Raw genomic sequence first — 25,081 nt, forward strand, 5'->3', positions numbered from 1 at the left:
TTTTATTCAAGACTGATAGATTTATGAAAAAGCTGAATTTAAATACCAGGAAGTAACAAAGCCTGCTGTTTTTCAACTCTTAAAGATGCATTCAGGTATAATCAGAAAAAAAATCTCTCCCATCCTTATTATTAAGTTCTTCATTTTTAAATTCAGCCCTACTCTGTTGAACTGCAGCAAGTTGATCTACCTGACCATGCTCTTTGCAGCTCATGAGCTGTCTGACCTTTACTCATGCAGGGAGAAAAAAAAATGAAGGATTAGTATCTGATTATCCCCCCAGCTTCACAACAATTAATTCACTTGGAAATTTCAGGGGACTCGGTTATACACACACACACATTACTTCAATAGTTAAAGTTAGTTATCTCCCAAAAAACGCAACTTAAAAGGTGAGCATGACCTTATACAGACACATACTTTATCTGTACGTGAGTATTTAGTAGACAACTGCTCTAGTTTACCTTTCAGCAAAGAGCACTGGACATGAAACTACATTTAAATAAATACCTAGATCTGCTTTGATCTAGAAACATTAGAGCTGTGTTTGCTAAATAAAGTATTGCTTTTTAAAAAATACAAATGACCCTTGAAATAGCTTGCTCTTTTCTCTCCTCCTTCTTCATCGAGGAACATGTACCAAAAAACACCACAGAATTTAAAAGGATTATATATATAGCACAAATCTGTGAATGTGAAGCTGATCGTTCATCAAGAGAAAAGTGTGATTACTCAGTTAATGACCTAAATTCTGTAATTTAAGTTTAAAAAGATATTATAAATATTGACTTTCTTGTGGTTTGTGCCAGTATTCATATTTATATTATTTTCTTAACCATATATTTTAACCAAATTATTTTCAGGATAAAATGAAGAGTACTCACGTGATATAACACTGTCAATATACTGTGGTAAATACGGAGCCCAAGCATCAATTGTTTCTTTCCGTCCTGCCTGTTCAATTCTTCTCAGCTCTGCTAATAATAAGGCCTGGGCAGCTTCCCTTACCTACAGAAGTCAATCAGAATATCATACAAGCTCAATTCTCAAATAATATTTACAAGGATTTTGAAAAATGTAACAGGACAATCATGCAGCCATTAAATTCTTACAATTCAATGGAGCTAAGCTAAAAATATTGTAAAACTCCACACAAGCATGAAACAGTTGTGCCACCAAGTCCCACTAGCATCTGTGCTTCCCCTAGCACTGGCTGGGATTATGAAGGGATGCTGCAAAACTATATAGCTGCTCTACCTACCCCTTGCCTCCCTGAGGAGGAAGGATCAAGTCTCACAGCAGCTCTGCCATGCCAGTGAAAAGATCAGCCATTTCCAAGGCAAGTGAGGGAGGGGAAAAGGTAAAGGAGCTCATAACTAAGTGCTGAATTTCCAGCACATGATATTTTGCAACAGATGTAAGAAATTAAGAGTTTTTTTGAAAGATGTTAAAGGAAAATTAATTTTGGATTTGTTATAACAAATTAGTGACAGACAGCACTATAGAACTCTCTTCTATACTGTCCCAAAACAGTTCTCCAACTTCAACAAAACTTGAAAAATGTTAAGAAAACCCACCTTAAAAAGTTATTACATTTAAATATTGATTTTGCCCATTTAGTACGTAATCTAGATGACCAAGTAATGTAGTGGAGGAAAAATACATAAAACTAACAAATACTAAATAATATTTTGAATGTAAATTGAAACATTTAATAAAATTAAGGAATGCCATATAAATTAACAGATGGAGCACAGACCATGGGTTTAAATGACATTCTGAAGGTTAGGAAATATTGACAGAGTGAGGACAATACCCCTGACTTCCTGACAACTAACAAAATTATTGTACCTACAAACCTTGTGGCTGAGGAAAATTTCAGTTACCTTTGAAAATTATTGTACTTTCTGGGAACAAGAACACTTTACATAATTAACAAGCAGTCCCACAGAACCTTAAAAACTGAAAAATGTATTAGATCATGATCTCTCGTGGATAAGACCCATTTCTTCACCTTACTGAAGAGGACAGTTAGAATCCAGGGTTTATATAGCTGGGGGTGGGGAGAGTGGGGAGAAAAAGAGGTTACCTGTTACTAGTAAAATCAGTAGATGATGCAAACAAAGTTAAGTAGAATGTATCCCGTTCCTACAAACATCAAAGATGTGGAAATTGCCCTTGTAATGCATGAAATAGTTGACATCTCTTAAGACCTAATTTAAATGTGTCAGATTTGCAAATCAATTCCAATTCATAGGTCTCTCTCTGTAATATTGTGGTAAAATTCTTTTGTAGAATAATGGCTACTTTAAAATGCATTATTGAATGTTCAGGGAGGCTAAAGTGTTCCCCTGTAGATTTATGTGTATTCCAACTCCTGATGTTGGATTTGTGTCCATTCATCCTTTGGAGCAGAGACTGTCCGGTTTGGCCAATATATATGGCAAAGGGACATTGATTGCATATGATGAGATATATCACATTAGTGGATGAGTAGGTGTATGAGCTCCTGATGGTGTGGCTGATGTGGTTACGTCCAGAGATGGTTTTGCTAGTATAGATAGGTGGACAGAGTTAGGAATGGGGTTTTTTGCAGGGATAGATTCCTGGGTTACTGTTTCAGTGGTATGGTGTGTGGCTGCTGGTGAAATTAAAATTAAATTAAGCAGATTTCAAAGAATTCTAGATGTGAATTGATAAAATGTTTCAAATATATGCAGTGGATTTATAAGTTAATCAGAAACAAGGAAAAGTTAATCAGAAACAAGGAAAAAGTACAGATACTAAAAAGTCAAAGGAATGTCAACCAGAAAATTAAACATAACAGACATGAAACTGCTGTATATTAATCCTCGGTTTGAAACATGAAAAATAGTCACTGTGCCTTATTTCCTGAGGAAAATGAAAAAATTCCCTGTTATACAGAGCTAACTTATACGTCCATTGCCATAAGTAGATGATAAATTTTTAAGAAACAAAAGTTTTAGCTTTCAGTGACTTCATGCATTAAAGAGCACTTTTACTTATTCAAGAGAAGATCTGTAAACTATTTAGAATTAAGCTATTTTTTCAAATGAATTTGTCAAAATCATCTTTAGATTAGGAAAACAGAGGTTTTCTACTGCCAAATAAAACTACTTTTAGGTATATTAGTAGAACAATGATGACCTCCAGGGTCCATTATATAAATCAGAGATTTATATTTCTCTTGTTGAAGTTTTACAGTCCTATTTACATGGAAAATGCTGGCTTCAAATGGGGTGGGAAGGAGGTCAGGTACTAACCACTATCCAATAATGCAGCTTATGACTAAAAAAAGAAGAACCTAAATTCTTTGCCACATGCAGGATTTTTTTTTTTTTTTTTTTTTTTTTTTTGCTATTGACATCTTAGTATTACCTCCAAGCATCGATCCTGCCACCTGCGAGCTAGCATCTCCAGAAGAGGTGGTCTAAATTTTTCCAGTCCCAATAGGTCAGGGAGCATAACACAATGCATAGCAGCTAGTTGACTCCATCCTATTAAAATAGGTTAAAACAGGCATAAAAACACATTGGTCATTTAACGTCAAAATATATTAACTTTACTTAAAGGTATTCAAAATATATTTGAATATGCTCTGGCCACTGGGACAAGCACTTTTTCCCCTAAAGTTAAATTGCTTCTCTCATAAGAGAGTGTGGAGCCTACCTTGGCTCCAGGCAGACCTCTGACTCACAACATCAGTGTCTCAGTAAATAATATTTTCCTGTGAGACAGGTATTTTTACATAAAGAACAATATTAGGTTGCCATGAAAAAAGACAGCTATATTAGGTCTGTTCCAAGCCACATTCAGACAGATTTGTCATTTCCAACAACACACAAAATGTTACCTAATAGCTAGATGCCACAGCAAAATCTAAGTTAAAAAACAAACAAAAAACAACAACAATAACAAAACTTCAGATGAGATATATATTCAAAAAGCAGTTTAATCTCTTTGCTGAGATCAGAGGGCTCAGCTGAAAATATTGGTCATCTGTTTGTCACTAGCAGCTGAAACAGAACAGAATTCTGTTCTCTATTATAGGAGTCTAAGGTTAAACCCTATGTAGAATTTAACCCAGGGAGCATGAAAATTAATGGACATCTTTCCACACTTTTCATTGGACATTGGATCAAGCCTTCACAGCACATATGAGATTCCAGTACAAGCACAGAAATTTAATTGGCTCTATAAGGCTCAGATCCTGCAAAGAAAACTAACGGTAAAGAGCCCCACCGATTTAGACTGGGGTCTACCTGCATGTGTCTCACTGCACATTAAGATTCAGGGTCTCAGTTATAGCCTACAAGGTAGTCTTGATTCAACAAAATATTTAAAACCATGCTTTGAGATTTAAAGTGTTCGAGTGTGTCAGTGACTCAGGGTCTCTATGTACAATCAATACAAGAATCAAAAACAAAACAAAATCCTAGATTTGATTCAACATTTTGGCTGATACTTGTAAAAACAGCACAAAGTTCAAAGGAATTACAAGTCAGCTGGCTCACATACACATTATAATTTGCATTACCTTACATGGAATTTAATGCCTTAATATTCAATTATAACACGCCCAGATTACAGTCATTTAGCACGCACAATGTCAGCAGAAATACTGCATGTTGTTTTTGCATTTGGTTTCATTTTTAGTCTTTTAAGTATTATTTTAAAGCACAACAAACAGAAAAAGGTGACAGTTAAAAGTGACCTACCAACATGTGAAAGTAGAACACACATAGAATTCAATATTTGCATGAAAGCCTTAGTCATCTGTTTAAATCCTTATTTCAATATGTAATATTTCAAACATATAAATGCATACTGTAATACTCTGAAGCATCACAAGTTTTTATTTTAAAAAGTAGTAAAATTTAGCATATCCAACTTGTACAATATAGCGTTTTAGATGTTTATAATTTACTCCAAGTAAAATGTCTTGAATTGTGATATTTATTGTTGGAAAAGATCCTCTCTTTTAATTGACCTAGTACTAAATTCAAAGGGGCTCACTAGTGTACTATGAAAAGTGTTTCTTTTTTTTTTTAAATCAGGTTCTTGATCTGTGCCAAGTGCATTCCTCGCAGCCCCCCCATAACTCAAATTCCATTTAAGCAGGGAAAGGGGGACACCTGCCCTCCTTCTAGCCCCTGGGAGCACGGAGCCAGGCGCAGGAGCACCTGGTCACTTTCCCCTTGCAGGAGCTGAGAAAATAATAAAAAAATAACCAGACACTGCTGTGCCTGGCTCCCAGCTCCCTGCAGCCTAAGAGGAGGAGGGAGGGGCAAGGAGGGAGGAAGGGGGTGGGAAGTTTAAAAAGTAACTATAAATTGGTACAGGCAATTGTTATTAGCACTTGAAAACAGGAGCACAGAAGGAAACAGATATGGGTATCTGTTAAGATAATGTCAATATAAACAACGTTGAATTCCGTAATTCAAACTCTGAAGTTCTCAAGCAGCATTTTCCTTACTTTGCTTATCTGTAAATTTCAATCATTGATGTTTGTCAGTGTTTACTGATAAAAATCGAATCCTTCCAAGCCTATATATAGAAGTGGAGGCAGTTGGCATAGGGCTAACCCTGTGAGGGCCCATTAACTTTGGAAGCTGCTGCCCTTCCGAGTCCAATGTAATCCTAGTTTGTCTAACCTTAAAGATAAATGTTTTTTCTCTAAAGCAGCATCTACATGGTCCCTCCCTGTTGGAAGGGGCACGCAACTGCAGCCATCAGAAATGCAAATGAGGCATGGATTTAAACATCACACCTCATGATCTGGCTTCCGTAAGAGCCATTTCTGGAAGCCAAAGCAGCCATGTGGATGGGTTCCTTCGAAAGGAAACCTCCCTTTCAAAAGTACCCTTCTTAACTTTTTTCAGGAAGAACGGTGCTTTCAAAAGAGGGGTTTCCTTTCGAAGGAACTCCGTACACAAGGCTGCTTTGGCTTCCGGAAATGGCTCTTATGGAAGCCATATCATGTGGGAATATGGAAATGAGGCACAAGATATTTAAATTCATACCTCATTTGCATTTCCAACCATCTTCTGAAAGGGATGGGCTGTGTAGACACAGCTTAACTGAAAAACATTTACATGATTCTGGTTTTAACTGAGAGGTTTAAAATAGAAATAATGTCTATAAACATGATTGACAAAATACTGGAGAAATGTAAATTAAAAGTAATCTTTGTCAACATTTTTAGCCAGCATTAAGGATCAAAATTGCAAAATGAAACTGGTTGTCTCCATCTCGCACAAAGCAAATATGCAAATAAAAGAGTCATGTCATAACAAATAACGCCATTAGTTGTAAGTAAATGACGAGTAGATAGAAAATGTGAAGAGAATACCTTCATTTACTAAGAAACAGCTATGTAAAGTAGGAGCAGGGTCAGAGCCAGAGCGATCAGCTTCAGTACTAGAAGAAACAGCAGGAGCAACTTGCAGAAGAAAAAATTAAAAAAAAAAAAAAGAAAAAAAGAAAACAGATAGAGAGGAAAATGAAGATAGACATTTCTGAAAAACTGATTAGCATTACTGAGAAAAGAAAAAAGAAGAAACGAACTGTGACTATATCATCAACAAAAATATTCTAGATTTTACCAGAAGTGTAACATCAATGACAGAAAGACATGCAGTTGCAGAAGACACAAAGATATTAACTTAAATTTATTTGGAATAGATAAGAATCATTGTAAATTAAGGCATTTCAAATTTGCTTTAAAATACAGCATGAATTACAGTTTTACACAGCACATCAACTCAGAGCTAAAACTCAAATCACGACAATAAAATTAAAAAGATACCATAGATAACACTTCAAAAAGTTTATCCTCAAAACTAAGTGATTTCCTATTTCCTACTAGTAGTTACAAAAACCAGAAAAGGATACGCTATAGATAGTTAGATAGCAAGGTGACCCAGCTAATCCATCACTCTCCCACTTGAAGGAGTACTTCCCAGAGTTTTTAATTCTTAGTCTAGTTTTAAATGTCTGAAGCTATTAAAGCCATTTTAAACTACACTAAATAAAGCTCTATAAAAATGAACTGTAACATAGAAGCTATACATGAACATATGAAGTGCATATTAAACTGGAACTACTCCTGTAAATAAGCCACTTTTAATATATCATTGCACAAAAAACTGTAAATGCTAACTTAAAAGTATCTCAGGCTTTGAGACAGCCATTTTGAAAGCTTTATATTTCTCAGTGTACAGGCCGTCCAAAACTAGTAATAAACATTATAGCCCCACAAATGTTCCGTGACGCAAATTATCATATGAAAGGACAGGCAAACCTTATGGCACACACATTGTACAAGCAGAGGTCAATGTTAGGATTTAGAGGTCACTATTTGACACTTGCTTCCTATAGAGAAATTACCATATGTCATGCACAAGAATCTTCAAATTAATCCCTCTCCTTTATTGTTCTGCAACGGAATAGGTTCAGGCTCCTGAACAGATTAAACATTGTCTTCTAAATGGTATGTTTGCTTTTCATGCAATGAATTTCTTTTGTCACTAAAGACATCTGCATCAAAACTACTTTTTTCCATAATTTCCATGTGAACACAACCTGATGGTGTGTGTAAAGTGGAAGGATAACTAGAGTAAACGGACAACCTTTTATTTCACCGGAACAAAAATTAAAGGTACTAGATAGACATGGTAAAACAAACCCTGAATTTTATTGATGAGAATAAAAAAGTTTATTGTTTATAAAATCTCTAAACAGCTTTTCATTTTCTTAGGCTAGCTCCCTCCAAATATCTCTATTTATATCAGTCACTAACAACAGCTGGTTTAAATAGCCCAATGACATTGGTCTCTAGTGTTCTCAGGATAGATACCAGTCAAAATGATGGAAATTAAACATGCCACAATGTGCACTAATTGCACTTATACTAATTGATCTTTTAAAGAGAGAAAAAATACATCAAAAGAAATTAATGGGAAGACAAGACACTACAAGTGCCTCACATAGGTATAAATAGGTATGAAAAATAAGGAGAAAAATCAGCATTCAACTTCTCATGAAGAAATATGTAAGTCTAATTTGCAGAAGAGGGAGATGTGAACCTATTTATGCTTGTTACAACCTACACTACAAAACAGAAGTTGAAAATGATGATGGCTACAAATGAATGTACTATACTATATAGAATTTGACACCCACATATAATTCATTTTTGCAGATTATAGTCTAGTGTAATGATATCAGTTTGGAAATAAATTAAACATATTACTAATCATCATAATTCTGGCTGCCGTTTGGATGAAAAATGACAAGTTAAGAGTCAAATCAAATACATGACTTCTTTATGTCTCCTGAGCGCTTCCAAAATTCAAAAACGGTCTTTTTAAAAGAGAAGGAAAGTAAATGACTCATGTCTTGACCCAATGTTACTCTTGGATAGACAATCAGTCTGTTTCTTTTTTTTTTTTTTTTGCATACTTTTGCCAGTAAGCTCCGGGTCTCCATTAACCCTTCATCTCATGCAAACTATAACCCTGATCTTACTAACACTCAAGTTCTGAGTACATTTTTATTCATCCAAATCCTGAAGTTAAACTGAGTTGGAGTTCCTGTTATCCAAAGCAGTACTGGCAACCATTAATGCTTAACAAAAGAATGAAGAGTCACAAATGTTGCTGCCTATCAAATTTCCTCTTCAAAGAGCAGCCCCTCTCTTTTTGTGTCCAAGATGCAAATACAAATGCTGAGCAAAGAAATACAAATTATCCCTCCTGCGAAGCAAACATTCTCAAAGTTATGGAGTATTAGGACCCCAATGAATTTGATTTTTGGAGTGAAGGCCAAGGAAGTCTTTAACTGCCTGGATGATGTGGATATGGAAACAGTGCCAGCTTTTCCCTGGTCAATGAATGCTTACAGTATAGACTCTCTAACCTCTCTGGCTAGGTGTACACAAGAGGGTTCTGTCAACAAAACTGGTGCTTTGTTGACAAAGCCCAGGGAGCATCCAGATTCCCAAACCATTCTGTTGACAGTAAAATCGACAGAATGCAACAGTTTTGTCGACAATCTTATCCCGCTCCCCACAAGGCATAATGCCTCTGTCAACAGAAAGCTGGTCTGGACTTTGAGGGGCTTCCAGGACACTGGGCCTCCCTGTTGGCTGTTTTGTGGAGAGAGCAGCTGAGCTGTCCAGCCATTCCCTGTTGGCAGAGCAGATCACTTTTGCGATCCACTTGGCAATTTGGCTGCAATTTGTCAACAGAAGTTTTGTTGGAAGATATCTTCCAACAAAAACTTCTGTCAACAAATTGCTGTAATCTAGACATAGCCTAGATGTGGTACCATGCAGTAGTTAAAGGCTCCCAACATCATCTGGTGTGCTGGCACCAGCCCCATGCTCTTCTAGGGGGAAATGGAAGAGCGTCCAAATATCTATTGCTGATCTACCTCCTCTGCTTTATCACAGAGTGAAATCTTTTTCTGCTGAAGTGGAAGCGAGATTTGCCTCTGATGTCACCAGGGCCAGGATTTTATCCAACAACTTTAAACTTAACTTATATTTTTGTTCAGCTTCACCTCTGCCAGGAATCCTTTCCTTCCTTCAATTATTCTCAGCTTCACTGAATCTTCAGTCTTTAGCACTTAGTTATTACAGTGGTGAGTTTTCTCTGTGAAAAGCACACTGCTTCATAAACATACACAAAAATATAAATATGTGATTATCTTTTAACAGAGTTGCTCTGGGTTCCTCCTTCATTCCAAGCTTTCACTCAACATTGGCCACCACACTGTTGTTTGCTTTTAAGGGGAAAATTAATCCCTCAGATGCATAGTCTCAGAAAACGTAGCCGTGTTAGTCTACATGAATTTATTGTTGCCTGTCATGGACCAGCTCTCACCCCATCCCGCATGGCTGCTTTCCCAGGAGTGGCTTCCCTGTCTATTCTCGATCAGTGGAAGAGTCTTCTTTTCTGCAGCATATCTGTTTTCCTTTACTTCCATTATTTCACCTCTAGCTCAGTAGAAGCTGTATTTTTTAGTTCCATGCAGTGCACAACACAGTTTGTATGAAAGCTGTATTATACTGTTAATATTTAAACATTTCACCACAAACATAAAATGTGGTGTTGCTTATGAAAATCAGAATTGTTATGGTAACTATTCATATCCACACAACCAAGATACGGTTAAGTAATCAAACTGCAGTATAAACCAAGTATAAGTCAAATTTCAGCTTTGGTGTCTGGCCAGATGAGGCAGAAAGGGTGCTGTTCTGGCTCTACAGATTAGGTACCTGAAGAAGCAAGGACATGATAGCAGTCAAACAAGAGCGAACATATTATCCGGTTGGAGGAAGTGGGCCTTCATAGGCAGTAGAGATAAGGAATCCTAAAATACGGCCCCAACTACCAGCCTCCTTTCCCTGTAATTCCAAGTAGTGAGATGCTTTTTGTTTGCTTGTTCTAGGGAAATGGGAGGTGGATGGTGAACTCAAGAAGTTTGTGGTTGGTCTAGGAAAAAACCTGCAGTTTAAATAAAATTGATTTATAAGTGGGTTTAAAAAAAAATCTACATCAAGTTTTATGTCAGTCCTTGGACTCCTGCAACTAAGTGACCCACAGTGGCACCAAATTCAGTCATCTTTTCTGTGAAGGAGACAGTTAAATGTCATGGGATCACACCACGTTAATATCAGCACTTCATTATACCAATTAAAAAACACATGGATCTTAATCGTGCACACTAGCACATGGAATGTCACAGCATTTTCTTTCTTACAGCTAGAATCCAATACCATGTTATCCACATTACAGTGCAGGGTAGACCATTTCAGGCTAGTCATGTCAGTTATCTCACAAGCTTTAATTTTACCTTGTTTAATTTGCCCTTGAGCTGTGTGACTGGAAGCTGGAGGGGGAGCCTTCATTTTAGACAGCTCTGGGGTGCCTGGCTTAGGAGGCCTAAAAAGAAAAAAAACCAAAACAAACAAAAAAATCAAAGCTTACTTGCCAAAATATATTTATTCTGACTAAAGTGCCCCAATAAAAGGGTTCGTAAGTGTCCCATTAAAACACTTCACTGGATATTAAAATTGTAGTTCTTTAGCAATTCATAGATACTGTTAATTTTTCTTCGAGTATAACTGAAAAAAATCAGCATAATTTTCATCTATTTAGAGTTTGATAAACTATTTAAAAGTTACTGAGAAAACAATGAATACAAATGTCAGCCTAATTCTCACTCTCTTGTAAACATTTTTTTGTTCTGCAGCACCAATTAAGTCATATTGGTTTAAAATAAATGATAATATATAACAAAGGATACTCATATCACGTTCTTCTAGTACAGGGGTGAGCCAGCTTTTTACAGTGAGCCCCACTTTTTGCCCCCCGCAATGAGCAGGGCCCCCTACCCTGTCTAATGTAAGCCAAATTGATGGAAATTTCAGTTATGGTCATAAGAAAAAAAAAAAAAGCCCTTTCAGCATGTGTAAGAAAATATGCACGTAGAACGTAAAAACTTTATTAATCACTATGGCTGTGTCTACACTGGCCCAAAGCTTCAAAATGGCAATGCAAATGGCCATTTCGAAGTTTACCAGTGAAGCGCTGAAATACATATTCAGAGCCTAATTAGAATGCTGGCAGCCACAGCACTTTGAAATTGACGCAGCTCGCCACCGTGCAGCTCGTCCAGACGGGGCTCCTTTTCAAAAGGACCCCACCAACTTCGAAATCCCCTTATTCCTATCTGCTCATAGGAGTAAGTGGATTTTGAAGTTGGTGGGGTCCTTTCGAAAAGGAGCCCCGTCTGGGCGAGCCGCATCATTTTCGAAGTGCCATGGCTGCCAGCATTCTAATGAGGTGCTGAATATGTATTTCAGCGCTTCATTAGTAAACTTCAAAATGGCCATTTGCATGGCCATTTCAAAGTTTTGGGCTAGTGTAGACACAGCCTATATAAATGTTAATACACGTACATGAAAACAGTAACATATTCCAAGATTTTTAATGAGACGCATGAGCCTGAAACACAGCAGCTAATTATGCTGCACACCCATTATGAAACTTCATGTCCCCCTGATGGGGTCCACCCCCCCACTTTACACATCCCTACTCTAGTATGTCTGTAGCAGGTTTTAAATAGTGCAAAGCTATAAAGAGTAACGGAACTGAATAAAAATAGTGTTTTACAATTTAAAAAAAAAATCAAAAGGCAAACAGATTATTACAAAGTAAGTAAATAAACTAAATCCTTTTCATACCTGATTGGACCCTTCTTCATATGGTCGCCAATAAAAGTTGCATTAGTCATACTCATCAAAGTATTTGCCAAAGAGATAATAGATAGGAGATGCTGAGTTGTGACTGCTCGTGATACTCCATATGTCCCCCTTCCCAGTCCCTCTGTAATGGACATTTTCCTTCCTAATTCCATACTACCATAAGATGGTTTGCCTATGGACTGGTTATATCCTGGAAGCATCAGAGACATGTGACCTCCTCTAGATAGCAGACCAAAGGACACAGAACAGTGTGGTTTAAGCATCCCAAGACGATTAAGACAAACATCATCTAGAACTTCATTCAAACCCCAGGCATGAAGACAGGACATAAAAAGCTTTGCTGTGTCCATTGTTAGATTATACTCTAACAAGGTTAATGGTTTAGATTTACTGGAGCGATATTCTGGGTCACTCTCTTCCCTTCTTTGTCTCATTGATTCTTCATCTTCATCTTCATCATCAAGAAGATGTTCTTTTATGTTCTCTTTGATCGTCTCCTTGACTTGCTGGAAGAGCACTGCTGCTCGTTTGCCAGCCAGAAAAGACCCCCCCTTATCAGAACTGCTAGATGCTTTCTGTAAATTCTCTGGAGAAATGAGTGCAGTATTAGGCCTAGAGGCTTCTTCAGTCAGTAACTGAATAATCAGAGCTTCTACATCAAAGAAGAGCACATGTATATCTGGATCTGTTAGGTTAGTCTTTATGGCTTGAACCATCAGAGAATTGTGTGAATATTTAGGCAAATTCCCCTGTAATTAAATAAAGAAAAAAGTACTGATTAAAATGAAAATAGCATCTTCACTTTTATACTCTTTTCCATCTATCCGTAATAAGTCAATTTAAAAACATAAGCATCATGGATAGGAAAAGCCTGAGAACCCATGAGATTTAAAACATATAATGCAAATACCTAGGGAAAAATGCTATGTGATTCCATTTACAACACCATATGCAGGAGACAAAACAACAGCTTTGAAATATAACTGGGTGGAATCCTAGAACATGAAAATTTTAGCTACAGAAATTCAAAGAATTACCAATCATTAGTTCACCAGCCACTTCTCATTGGTTCTTAAGATCATAAAACCCAAAAGATACCAGCTATGCCAAAAATAGAAAACAAAACAAAAACCCTTTGATCCTTTTATTTCAGACAATACAAATTTACAAAAACAAGGAGATTATCTATTATACTATGGCAATTTATGTGATTAGAAGCTGAAACAGTGAAATACCTATTCCTAACATTTGCATTTTTCTCCACTGTTCCATCCTTCCCTTATCACTAAAAATACTGACGGAAAAAAACCCAGCAGATTTGTAAAAAAGAGAATAAATACCCAACACTCATTTCTAAGTATCATTAGAATTCTCTTTTCTATCTGTAACCATGCTAAGCTATTGTTCTTGCTGATCAATTAAATTAATGGACTGCAATATTTAAGGTCTGAGGGGGCAAAATAAAAGGATTGATAAGAGATCAATATACGGATTCCTGAAACCCCAAATGAGGAAAAACTATAGAAGTAGTGCACTGAGTAGTTCAGATCATTCAAATTAGGCTTTATTTTTGTTTTTGTTCTTTGCTACAGCCAGCTAATTTTTTCTTTTTCCTTTTGAAAATTTGTTTTGAACTCTTCATTTATTTACACCACAAAATTCCTTGACCTTTCTAATTTCCAGTTTACATTTTATTTGAAATATTGTGTGTTCCTTTCCACTGGCTTCGGGGACAGAATTCACACCATCTTATTTCTTATGGGCTACATCTACACTAGCCCAAAACTTTGAAATGACCACGCAAATGGACATTTTGAAGTTTACTAATCAAGTGCTGAAATATATATTCAGTGCCTCATTGGCATGCTGGCAGCCAAGGAACTTCGAAATGCGTGGATCGTCCAGACGGGGCTCCTTTTCGGAAGGACCCCGGCAACTTTGAAATCCCTTTATTCCTATCTGCTGTTAGGAATAAGGGGATTTCGAAGTTGCCAGGGTCCTTTCGAAAAGGAGCTCCGTCTGGATGAGCTGCACGGCGGCAAGCCGTGGCAATTTCAAAGTGTATCACCAGAGGTTCTTGTTTCAATGCACAGTGCCATAAACCACAGGTACATATCCACCATTCAGCACCTTGATTTATGTGTAGGAAGACCACATTGCCCTATGGTAAATACAGGATGCTCATCTCTGGAGATGTTCTCCCATGTCAGGGCGACTTGGCGATGGAGGCTGCTGCCCCATGGTGAGGCACTGGGGATGGGGGCTCCACAGCCTTCTGAAGAGGGGAAGTGGAGGATGGGAGCTTGGCAACCTCTTGGCAGTGGGGTGGTGGTGGTGCTGAGAATAGGGCTTCACAGTCTCCCAGCAAGGGGGAGCCAGGGAACGAGGCAGCCGCCCCACAGAGGAGCTTCCCCTCAGCAGGAGCTGCCTCACCAAGGCATGTGGTGCCAGGGAATGAGGCAGCCATCCCATGGGGTGGGGGGCTTTCTGACAGCAGGAGCTGCCTCCCCTAGGTGTGGGGCACCAGGCAATGAGGCAACTGCCCCAGGAAGGAGCTACCCTGCAGCAGAAGCTGCTGCCCCAAGACACATGGCACCAGGCAACAGAGGAGAGCAGAGGAGCTCTCTGACAGTGGGGGGGTGCTGCCCCAAGGCACAGGATGACAGAGAACTGAGCAGCTGCCCTGCAGTGGTGCTCCCCAGCAGCAGAGGATATCGCCCTGAGACACTGGGTGCCAGGGAACAGAGCCACACAAAATACGAGACAATTTGCACATTTTCTTAAAAAAAGGCAGGACGCCTGTGGGACAGTTTAAATAAGGGAATGTCCCAGGAAAAACAGGATGGATGGTCACCCTATTTCTGTAATGTTCTGGCAATGCATGGTGGGGAAGAAATGAGTCATGCAGGGCTCACTGCGACAGACAGGTCAAGCACATGTTATTTTCTCAGACCCGTAATGCCATTTCTTATACCATATTTCTGGTAATCCCATAAATCCAAAAAGCACTAGTCACTTATCTGCCATCTTTGGCAGAAAGAAGGAGCCTGCATCATTGTAATGAGTATTGCAAAAACAGGGTGCATAATTCTTTGGTTTTTGCAGAGCTGCAAGAAGACCCATGGGGAACATGAAGATTTCCTGAGCTTAGATTACTGGGGCACATAACGAGACTCAATTAATAATCACTGATGGAACTCACAGCAATCCAAATAGTAGAACTCCTGTTCTGGACCTGAGACATGACCAATGGCTGGTGGGATTACACTGCAATCCAATTTTGGGATTATGAGCAGTGGCTGTAGAACTTTCAGATGCACAAAGGCACCTTCCTGGATCAGTGTGTTGAGTTTACCCCAGTTCTTAACCAGAATGAGATGCACCGATAGTGGGGAAAGAAGTGGAAATCACATGGAGGAAAACCGCAATGCCAGATTACTACCCATCAGTGGGCGATCATTTTGCATTCAGAAAATCCATTATCGTCACAAAAACAGGCAAAGCTATTAGCCATCTCCTCTTGTGCAGGACTGTAACTTCCATCAAAGTGCAGGACACAATGGACAGCTTTATAGCAATGGTGTCAGCAAACCGTGAGGGACTGACTCATAGCATACATACCCCTATTTTGGCACCAGACCATCTCGCCACAGAGTACATCAACAGAAAGGGCTATTTTTCTATGGTTAAACAAGCACAGGGGGTTCACCAGGAACACTTATCAGTGTTAGCTGGTTAAGAATGGTGCATGATGCTCACATTTTTAAGAGCACTGGACTGTTCAGAGAAAGCTACAAGCAGGGCTTTCTTTGCCACCTGCCAGATTATTATTGGTGGACACTAAAATACCAATAGTGATCCTGGAGGACTCTGTCTATACTGTACTATCCTGGGCGATGACAATATACAATGGCCAGCTTAACAGCACACAAGAGAGACTTAGCTATTGGCTCAGTAGATGATGAATGAGCACAGTATACTTTTGGTATATTGAAGAGGAACTGGAGCTCAGTGGAAAAAAATATGGTTATAGCTACTTGCTGCATCCTACATGATATTTATGAAGTAAAGTGTGGGTGAGAGGAAAGTATCTTAATGTGGAACTATATGGTCCAGGGAGATTTTGAAAGATTTCTAACAGCAAGCCACCACAATGCACTGTGCTCATCTAAGGGTTGCAGTTTAAGGCCCTCTTAGAAACTTTGCTGTGCATGCTGCACATCTATGGAATGTAACTCTGACAATGCACCTAATTTTGGGGAGCTTCCATGCATTTATGACTACTACATTGTCACTAATGCTATGCCTTGGATTTGAGTGTACAGTCACAAGCGGGTGCTTGTAATACCACTTGCCATTTTGAGCATATGCTGGGCATGAATAAAGATGATTATTTTTGAAATGATAGAGTTTTACTAAATAAAAACACCTCAAAAATTCTGCACAAGGTAAAAGCAAATACTTTAAACCCTCAAATTAGCACTCATAGCACCAGCTATGCTGAGTACAGCCCATCAGAGGTGCAAAAATTAGGAAGTAATTACTCATTTAACCATGAGTAAAGACATTGCATACTGGCACCGTTTTCATAGACACTAAGTTTTAGAGGATTTCACTCCAGATGGTAACAAAGGCAGAGAGAGCACAGCTGCTGCTGAGGTGCCAAATTCACCCCAGCCAATATGCTGCTAATCTGTTTACTGCAATGGTGCCTGCTGACATTATCACTGACTTGCACAAGAAAGTATCCAACCACGGGGGAAGAGAGGTGAGACACAGAAACCCATATCTGGGAGAGAACTGCACAATACCTCCATGAACGTTGTGCAGAAATCTTTTGGAAAGATTCATGGGATTTGAGTGTACATAAAACTACTCTGCTTGGCCCTCCCCCCTCTTATGTCTACAGGAGAACGAAAGGCAAATACACCCAAATATTGTTGGGCCAATACTTCCTCTTATATGAGCGCTTAAGTTAATAGCTGTATCCTGATAATCTGTTCTTTGTTACAGAGCTGATGCCCTGGAGCTCCTGGTCACATGTCCACCATCCTTCGCCACATGATACTCACTGTTTGCATCAGGGGCCTGTCACTTTGGCTCCTTGGAGATACCCATAGTGGTGTGTAGGGTGCTGGTAGAGTGCCCACAAAGTATGGCATCCAGCTCTTTGTAAAAAATGGTACATCTGCATCTTGGCACAAGATTGACTGTTGGTCTTCCTGACCTTCCTTTGCTTTGTGGTGGCACTATTGCTACTGATCCCTGAACATAACCCTTCTACTGCAGCCTCCATGCAATCTACTTATAGATGTCCAATTTTCTCTGGCTGGTACACAGTTCTGTTTGCACAACTTCATCTCCGCACTGGCCCAAGACTGAACCTCCTGTCTACTCCACATCAGTGCACATCTGTTGTGTACACCCAACATGGTCAGCAAAACAGTTGTGCAGTTCACAGTGCTCAGGACTGCGGAATTCACAATTATGAACAGAGAGATCAGTGCTGGGGATTGTGGGACAGTTGCTTGCGGACTTCTAGGGCTAACACAGGTAATGCACTGTTTGTATTCATCATTGCAATGGAGTTTGCTGAAGTGCTCTGTTGGTATACTGAGAGCTTGCTTCGGTGGGCAACGAGTTTTAGACACATTCAGAACTACTTTGACCTCTGAAGTATAGACTCACAGCTTAGTCTGTATCTGGTAGCTCTGTCATGTCCTACTTTAAATATTCCGAAAAAAGCTTTTTTATGCCAGCCGTCTAAATAAAATGCTGCCTCTCCCTCTCTTCAGGATAGGCTAACCCTCCCTAACAAAGTTCCATACCAATTCCTAACATATGTAACCCCTCTTCTTTCCATCTTGCTCTCCTCCATATAGACATAGCCCTTTCCCTGTCTAGTTGTACCTGAGCACTACAAGCAGTTCAAAGAAAGCCATCATGGAAGTTCTGGTCTTAAAACTTTTCCCCTAATACTTTACAGGAACTCTCTCCTATTTCCTGATAGCGGTGCAAATACAAAACACCAGTTATGAACTGATCAGTCAACCAACGCACCTCATTTGAAACAGGAAGATATCAAAGTTTTTAAAAATCTGGAAAGTAAGGAAACTTTCTGTGGTTGTTCTCATCCTTCGGATTGCCCTGGATTTCTCACCAGAAAGCTACAGAATGGAGGTTCCACATCTTGTCATTTTAATTTATAATGTTTTGTGCTATGCTGAATCATCTATCACATCAGTGAATAAATCTTGTGTGCAGTGTGAGTATAAGCTGGTTATAATAAGAGGCATTGGTTTGTATTCGAAGACATTTGGTTTATTTTGTATTTCAATCTTTTTCTTGTTTACTAATGCTAAGCAGACATAATCTGCAATTTTGGAATACAACATGCTATGCTTAAGGTGTTTTCAGTAACTATATACATTATCTTTATTGTTTAATACCAAAAAATGCTGTAACTCCCATATTACATGTGTGGATATGGTAGAAGGCTAGCTGCTAGTGTGCATATTTCATGAATTAGATACAACCTAGTAAAACTGTAAATTATCTATAGTAGGCCTGTGAAACTCCTTGCCAGAGGAGGTTGTGAAGACCAAGACTTTAAAAGCATTCAAAAAAGACTAGATAAATTCATGGAGGTTAGGACCATCAATGACTACTAGCCACAATAGGTAGGAATGGTGTCCCTATCTTCTGTTCGTCAGATGTTGGAAATGGATGCCTGGACCCTGTTCTGTTCACTCCCTCTGGGGCATCAGGCATTGGCCTCTGTCAGAAGACAGGATACTAGGTTAGATGGACCTTTGGTCTGACCCAGTATGGTCGTTCTTCTGTTCCACTTAAATGAAGATGGTTAAAAGCAGCCTTTTTCTCCTGAATAAATATTCAAATTTGTATTAAGTCAAGTGTCTGTTCTAAGCTTTTGAAAGTACAATCACAACATTTTGTTGAGAAATACAAACATTTCAGAGTTACAAACAACCTACATTCACAACTTGTTCATAACTCTCAGGATCTACTGTCTGTATCATGACTAAGGCTACATATTTTTTCCACAGAGGCCACAGTAGTCACAGAAATTCATGACTTCTGGTGACCTCTGTCAATTCAGCCCTGATAGCTGGGAGCTGAGAAATCCTGCTGCTGCAAATGCTGGGAGCGTCCAGAGAACCCAGCCACTGAGTGGGGGAAGGGGGGGGGCACCCCAGATCTGTGAACTGGCATAGGCAGTGGGGCCACAGCTCCTGGCCTATGCAGGTGTCGGGGGCCCATTGGAGCTCCTGACTGCTATGGGAGACGTCTGAGTTCCAAGCTGCCATGAGCAGTGTGATAACCCAAAGTTCTCTGCTGCTTTGGGCAAACAGGTACACCCAAGCTTCCAGACACCATAGGTGATGGAGGTACCCTAGACCTCCTGGACTGCCTGGAACCCCACAGCTGAACTTTCATTTTTGTTTGGGATATTTTTAGTAAAATTCATGGACAGGTCATGGCATTCCATGATTTTTTTCTTTATTGTCAGTAACCTGTCAATGGTTTTTACTAAAAACATCCATGACAGAAATCTTAGCCCTAACCAATGTCTTCCCTAGCACTCATGAGAATGTTCTTATAAAAAGGTCACTGTTTAGTGGATGTTTGCATCTTGAAGACAGAGGTCCAGTTGAAAACACTTCCTTAAAAAGGACAGATTTTAAATATGAAGCACTTACTTGCAGCAAGTTATAATGTGCATGGGGGCCCATCACCAAATCAAAAACTCAGTGAGTTATTGTTCAGTACCATCTGCTGCTCTCCTAAATATATATTTTTTCCAGTTTCTCATAGTTAAACATCCCAGTTTAAATCCTCATTTCTTTTTTAACCTTTAAAAATAACTTCCCTTCCAAGAGTTTCTTCACTTTAGATATGACAATTACTTACACACACATACACACACACAAAACCAAACATCAGCTGCAGCACTGACTGGCTCTGAGTGTCAAACACACACCCAAATGGCCTAAGACACAATCAGCACAAAAATTAACTAACAGCTAAGTTCTGAGTTACAGGAACAGAGAATCAAGTAGTTCCATTTATTAAATACTGAGCCATGAAGGACAGATCCCAGGAAATGAGAGTGTGCAGGGAAACTACTTAATATTGATGAGAAAAGCTGAGAGAAAAAAGCCATTTTAAACATGTTATTTTTATGAATGGCATAATAGAAAGGGTGATCTGACTTACAATGAATTAATTACTCTCATCATGTCTTATGTACTATTAAGTCCATTAATTCATCAGAATACATAGAATGGAACTGTATTTATTAATTCAATACATTTTGTTTATGGCTAAGGGCAGGACAACATAATGAAAGTTGGAGACAGCAACACAAATATGTTAACGTTTAATAAATCTCTGCATACATTGGAATGTTATGGTTGAATGCTAGATGCAGTGATTATCATCATCTTAGTTAGATTTAGGAAATGTGTTAATTAAAAATTGGCTCATCCAGAACAGTTTTGAAATTATACTTGTGCAGTTATAATATTTAATATATAATCCAATCCTACAAAAAAAGTGAACAGAAACTTTTGCGTTCAATGGGAATAATCACATGCATAACTTAAGCATTCTCAAATACAACATGATTTGCTGAAGGATATACTGTACAAACATTAATGAAATGTTTTTTTAAACACATTCCATGTTCTAAAAGACATGGCTCTGAAATGCATATGGATCTCTGATGCCCTCTGCTGTCCTATTATTGTCACTACTAAAGCACTAGTAAACATTACTTTCAGAATCAAATAATTGCAGAGGATTTACTTTAAAACTTAAAAGAGGCTTATTTAATTATCTTGTACTCCAATTTGACAGTTATTTTAGGTATGAGAATTTAATTAGTAGTAGTTCTTACATGTGCTTAATTAATGCTGATAATAAGCAACAACAACATTATCGTGGGTTCATTTAGCTGCACATCTACCAATATAATTTATGCCATCTTGTGCCAGCAATGCCCCTCTGCTATATACATCGGATAAACTGGACAGTCTCTACGTAAAAGAATAAACACACACAAATCAGATATCAGAAATGGCAATATACAAAAACCCGTAGGAGAGCACTTCAATCTCCCGGGCCACACAGTAGCAGACTTAAAAGTAGCTATCCTACAGCAAAGAAATTTCAGGACCAGACTCCAAAGAGAAATTTCTGAGCTACAATTCATCTGCAAATTCGACACCCTCAGCTCAGGCTTAAACAAAGACTGTGAATGGCTGGCTAAATACAAAAGCAGCTTCCCCTCCCTTGGTGTTCACACCTCCAGATCAACTGCTGGTAGTAAGCCTCACCCTTGCTGACTGAGCTAACCTTGTTATCCCCATCCTTGCTCTGGCTTATTTATACCTGGCCCTGCAGATTTCCAAGACCAGCATCTGATGAAGTGAGTCTGTGCTCATGAAAGCTCATGCTCAAAACTTTTCTGTTTGTCTATAAGGTGCCACAGGACCCTTCATTGCTGTTATAGATCCAGAATAACACAGCTACCCCTCCGATACTTGACAACATTAAACAAATCCAAAAGCATGGTCTTTCCCCTAATATGTAATTTCAAAAATTTTCCAGTTTGCCACCATCAGAATTTAGCTTGTGTTAAAATTTTAATTTTTCTTTAATATAGACAATAACTTGAGCAAGTGAGTTTCCAATCCATTCTGTGATGAATTCAAAAGCCGTTTCTAGGGACAAAAGTTTATTCCCTTCCTTTGTCTGACATCATTAATAAACGTACATAAAACAATGAAGTCCAGCCCAAGCTGTCTCCTTCAGACTTTACTCCTGCAGTTCCTCTTTGGGGATTATGTACATATCCTCTGAAGTCTCTCTGCCTCAGACCTAACATACCTCTGACAGGGGAGCCACGTTCTGAAGCATGATTTCTTTCTTTTGATTCCATCCAGCTGGAGGGTTTCCCCGCCAGGTACTGCTGGCAAGTATGGGTGGCCAGATCCAGCCCATCAAGATGAAATCAAGAAGAAATTGAGTTCTATGGGCTTCATGTACCCCACTGGAGAGACCTAAAACTAATTTTTCTTCCAGAAGTCCAGAATATGGAAATAAGAAAAAGCAAAATACAGTAAACTATGTTTTATCCATTATTCAAACAACCAGAATTCTCAACTAACTGGCATTCTATCCCACCCCAGCCATCCCATTGTTACTTTGGTGGCCTCTGAATGCATGTGCATGTTTGAAGTAGGGAGGCAGTGACTCATTACCCTCAAGACTCTAATTAGCATCCCGCCAGGGTAACTAAGTTAAGAAGAAAATGCACATTTGTTTGTGTTTGAAAAATATATTCCCTGGGTTCTGCCCTGAAATTTTTGAATTAAAATAAAATGGGCCTCCACATCCAAATGTCTATCACCAATTCCACCTGCAGCACTAGGAATCTCTCTGATGTGTGTAAGCATCATTCCAGTCACTCTCCCATCTCCACTGCACCTGCTCATTACTGCCCACATACACAGCTTGCTGCACGGAATCACATGGGAGGATGGCGAGGATGAGTCTAGCCTCCTCACTGTTTTTTATCCTGCAAGGCTATGGGAGGCCCTGAGAGAGCAAAGTAAGAGTTCAGCTGGCTTTGCATAATCCTACTAAATAGTTAAAATGATTGATTAGAGTTTTGTGAAATAACTGGTTCAGCTCATAGGCTGAACCAGGTTAAACACCACTAGAGAGAGGGATCACTCACATTAAAAGCCAATGTTACTCAGTAAGAGCTAAAACTATACTTATACAACTATTGGCTTGCTGTGGTTGATCTTCTGGAGTTCAATTTTGCCGCTTGTGCTAAGATGTGGCAAAAATCAACCTCTCTGGGCACAGCTGTCAACCCCCGTGCTCCATAGTATCACATGGAGTAAGGGATGTCGATGTGAGACTTCAGAGCCTCAACTACACTAGCAAAGAAAGTTGATTCTGATACTTAGATTCTAGCTGTGCTAATGGCATAAATATAATTGCATATCTGAAAGACTTTCTTCCCTAGTGTAGATCTACCCAAAAGAGGGATGCTGCATGATACAAAAGGAAAAAATAAGTGAGGTAAACTAACTGGTTCATATATGATCAGCCTGCTTGAAGACAGTGGTGTAAAGATATAGAGGGATACTAGAAAACACCAACCCCAAAACCAAAACATCTCTGTGCATTCCACTGTATATGTTTGTGTTCTTCTGTGTGTCTACATAAACACGTACCTCCATCCAAACATGCAGGGTTTTGCAAATTTGCCCAAATAGAATCGTGTTCTACCACAAACAAACGGGCATTCACATGCTTTCCAATTAAATCTTTAAATACAGAATGTCCTTTTTAAAAAAAACAGAATGACATTCTAGTAATCCAACATCAAATGAAATCTTGGGACCTAATGATTTTATGTATGTAATGCTACTATTTGCATATACCATCTCAGTTTACGTTCCACTACAATTTTTGTTGAAACCAATTGTTACTCTTATTCATTAAATCAGAGAGGAAGTTTCACACTTGCAGAGCTTCATAAATTTAATATTAAGTTTCTCATAAAAGTATCAATATTGTATGTGTACTCACACTTTCAAAGGGACTTAGAACAGTTTTGAAATTAAAAAAACTCTACACTGCTAAAGGTTTCTCCCTCCACTCCCTCCCCCCCCATACACAGAGGTTCAATAAAATCTGTGTTGAAAGTCACATCATGCCTGAGGAGCATGTTGTCCTGTACTATGCAAAGAAAATATGACCGATTTTTCAAAGTCCAGTCTATGTGAGCACCACAAGCTTAAAACAACTACCATCATTCAAACACTGTATTCTGATGTTTAAAAAATTCAAAATGTATTAATGTTAGCATACTGGACTTGGTGCTCTGAATTTTCAAAGATTCATCACCATCGCATGCATCACAGTGGTAAATAACCATACCCAAGACATTAAATATTCTGGATTTTTAGGCATCCTAACTAAAACATTGAAAGTTAAAAAAAAATACTTCATTTGCCACAGTCTGAGCACATTTCCCAACATAAAAAAAAAAAATTATGCAACATTCCATTTTAATCTTTCAGTTATTTTTTGTGAACTTCTCTTGCTATAGTCAGGAAGCTGAAGTCATTAAGTGGGTGTCTCTTTCTCTGCAGAGACCTACAGTCTGTACACAGAAGTGTGGTGAACGAAATCCCTAATGAGTGGAGAGTGGCAAGAGAAATCCCCAAGGATTCCGTCAGCATACATTTTTCATAAAGTGATTATCCCTCAGCAGCCTTTGGCTTCTTAGGCTCCTTCCCCCCGCCCAACCCTTTGTATAATTGTTTGTCTTGTAGACTACGCAACAATTATCATTGCTACAGGAATGAATATGTTCATAAGCAACACAAACACTAGTCTCATATCAGGGGCTTTTATCACTAATTCCACAATAAAATGTGCTATTAAAGACTGTAAAAAAAAATCATAATAGACCATGACCACTTATTAAGAAGAGTTGCATAAATGGAACAAAATTTATTTGTCTACATGTTAGTCATAAATATTTCATCCCTGAACGCTTTTTCAGATGGAACAGGCAAAGAAGTCTGAATTTACATAAATATTATTACAGACAGAATTTTTTTTGGTTAGTTTATCAAGTTGGTATGTGGTGTACTCAGTTGTTTATGCATCTTAAGACAGACAGACACACAGATGTACAAATCAATTATAGTGTTGACAGCTATTGTGCACTGCAAA

At 38.6% G+C, this 25,081-nt stretch overlaps 1 protein-coding gene across 3 annotated transcripts in view; it reads right to left on the bottom strand.

Annotated features, from left to right (window-relative positions):
* The window catches only part of WDR7 (WD repeat domain 7), a 310,876-nt gene that overhangs the window by 233,149 nt on the left and 52,646 nt on the right, over positions 1-25,081 (bottom strand). For 2 of the 3 annotated variants that reach the window (XM_074995753.1, XM_074995752.1), the window contains exons 15-19: positions 12,275-13,044; positions 10,882-10,970; positions 6,374-6,463; positions 3,400-3,518; positions 885-1,008 (exon numbers count right to left, since the gene is read on the bottom strand). In XM_074995753.1, the coding sequence (XP_074851854.1) occupies positions 885-1,008; positions 3,400-3,518; positions 6,374-6,463; positions 10,882-10,970; positions 12,275-13,044 (1,192 nt within the window). The remainder of the gene's footprint in view (positions 1-884; positions 1,009-3,399; positions 3,519-6,373; positions 6,464-10,881; positions 10,971-12,274; positions 13,045-25,081) is intronic. The other variant, XM_074995754.1, reaches the window with a different exon arrangement.

The sequence above is a fragment of the Carettochelys insculpta genome, chromosome 5 (genome assembly GCF_033958435.1).
Source record: "Carettochelys insculpta isolate YL-2023 chromosome 5, ASM3395843v1, whole genome shotgun sequence".
NCBI classification, from domain to species: Eukaryota; Metazoa; Chordata; order Testudines; family Carettochelyidae; genus Carettochelys; species Carettochelys insculpta.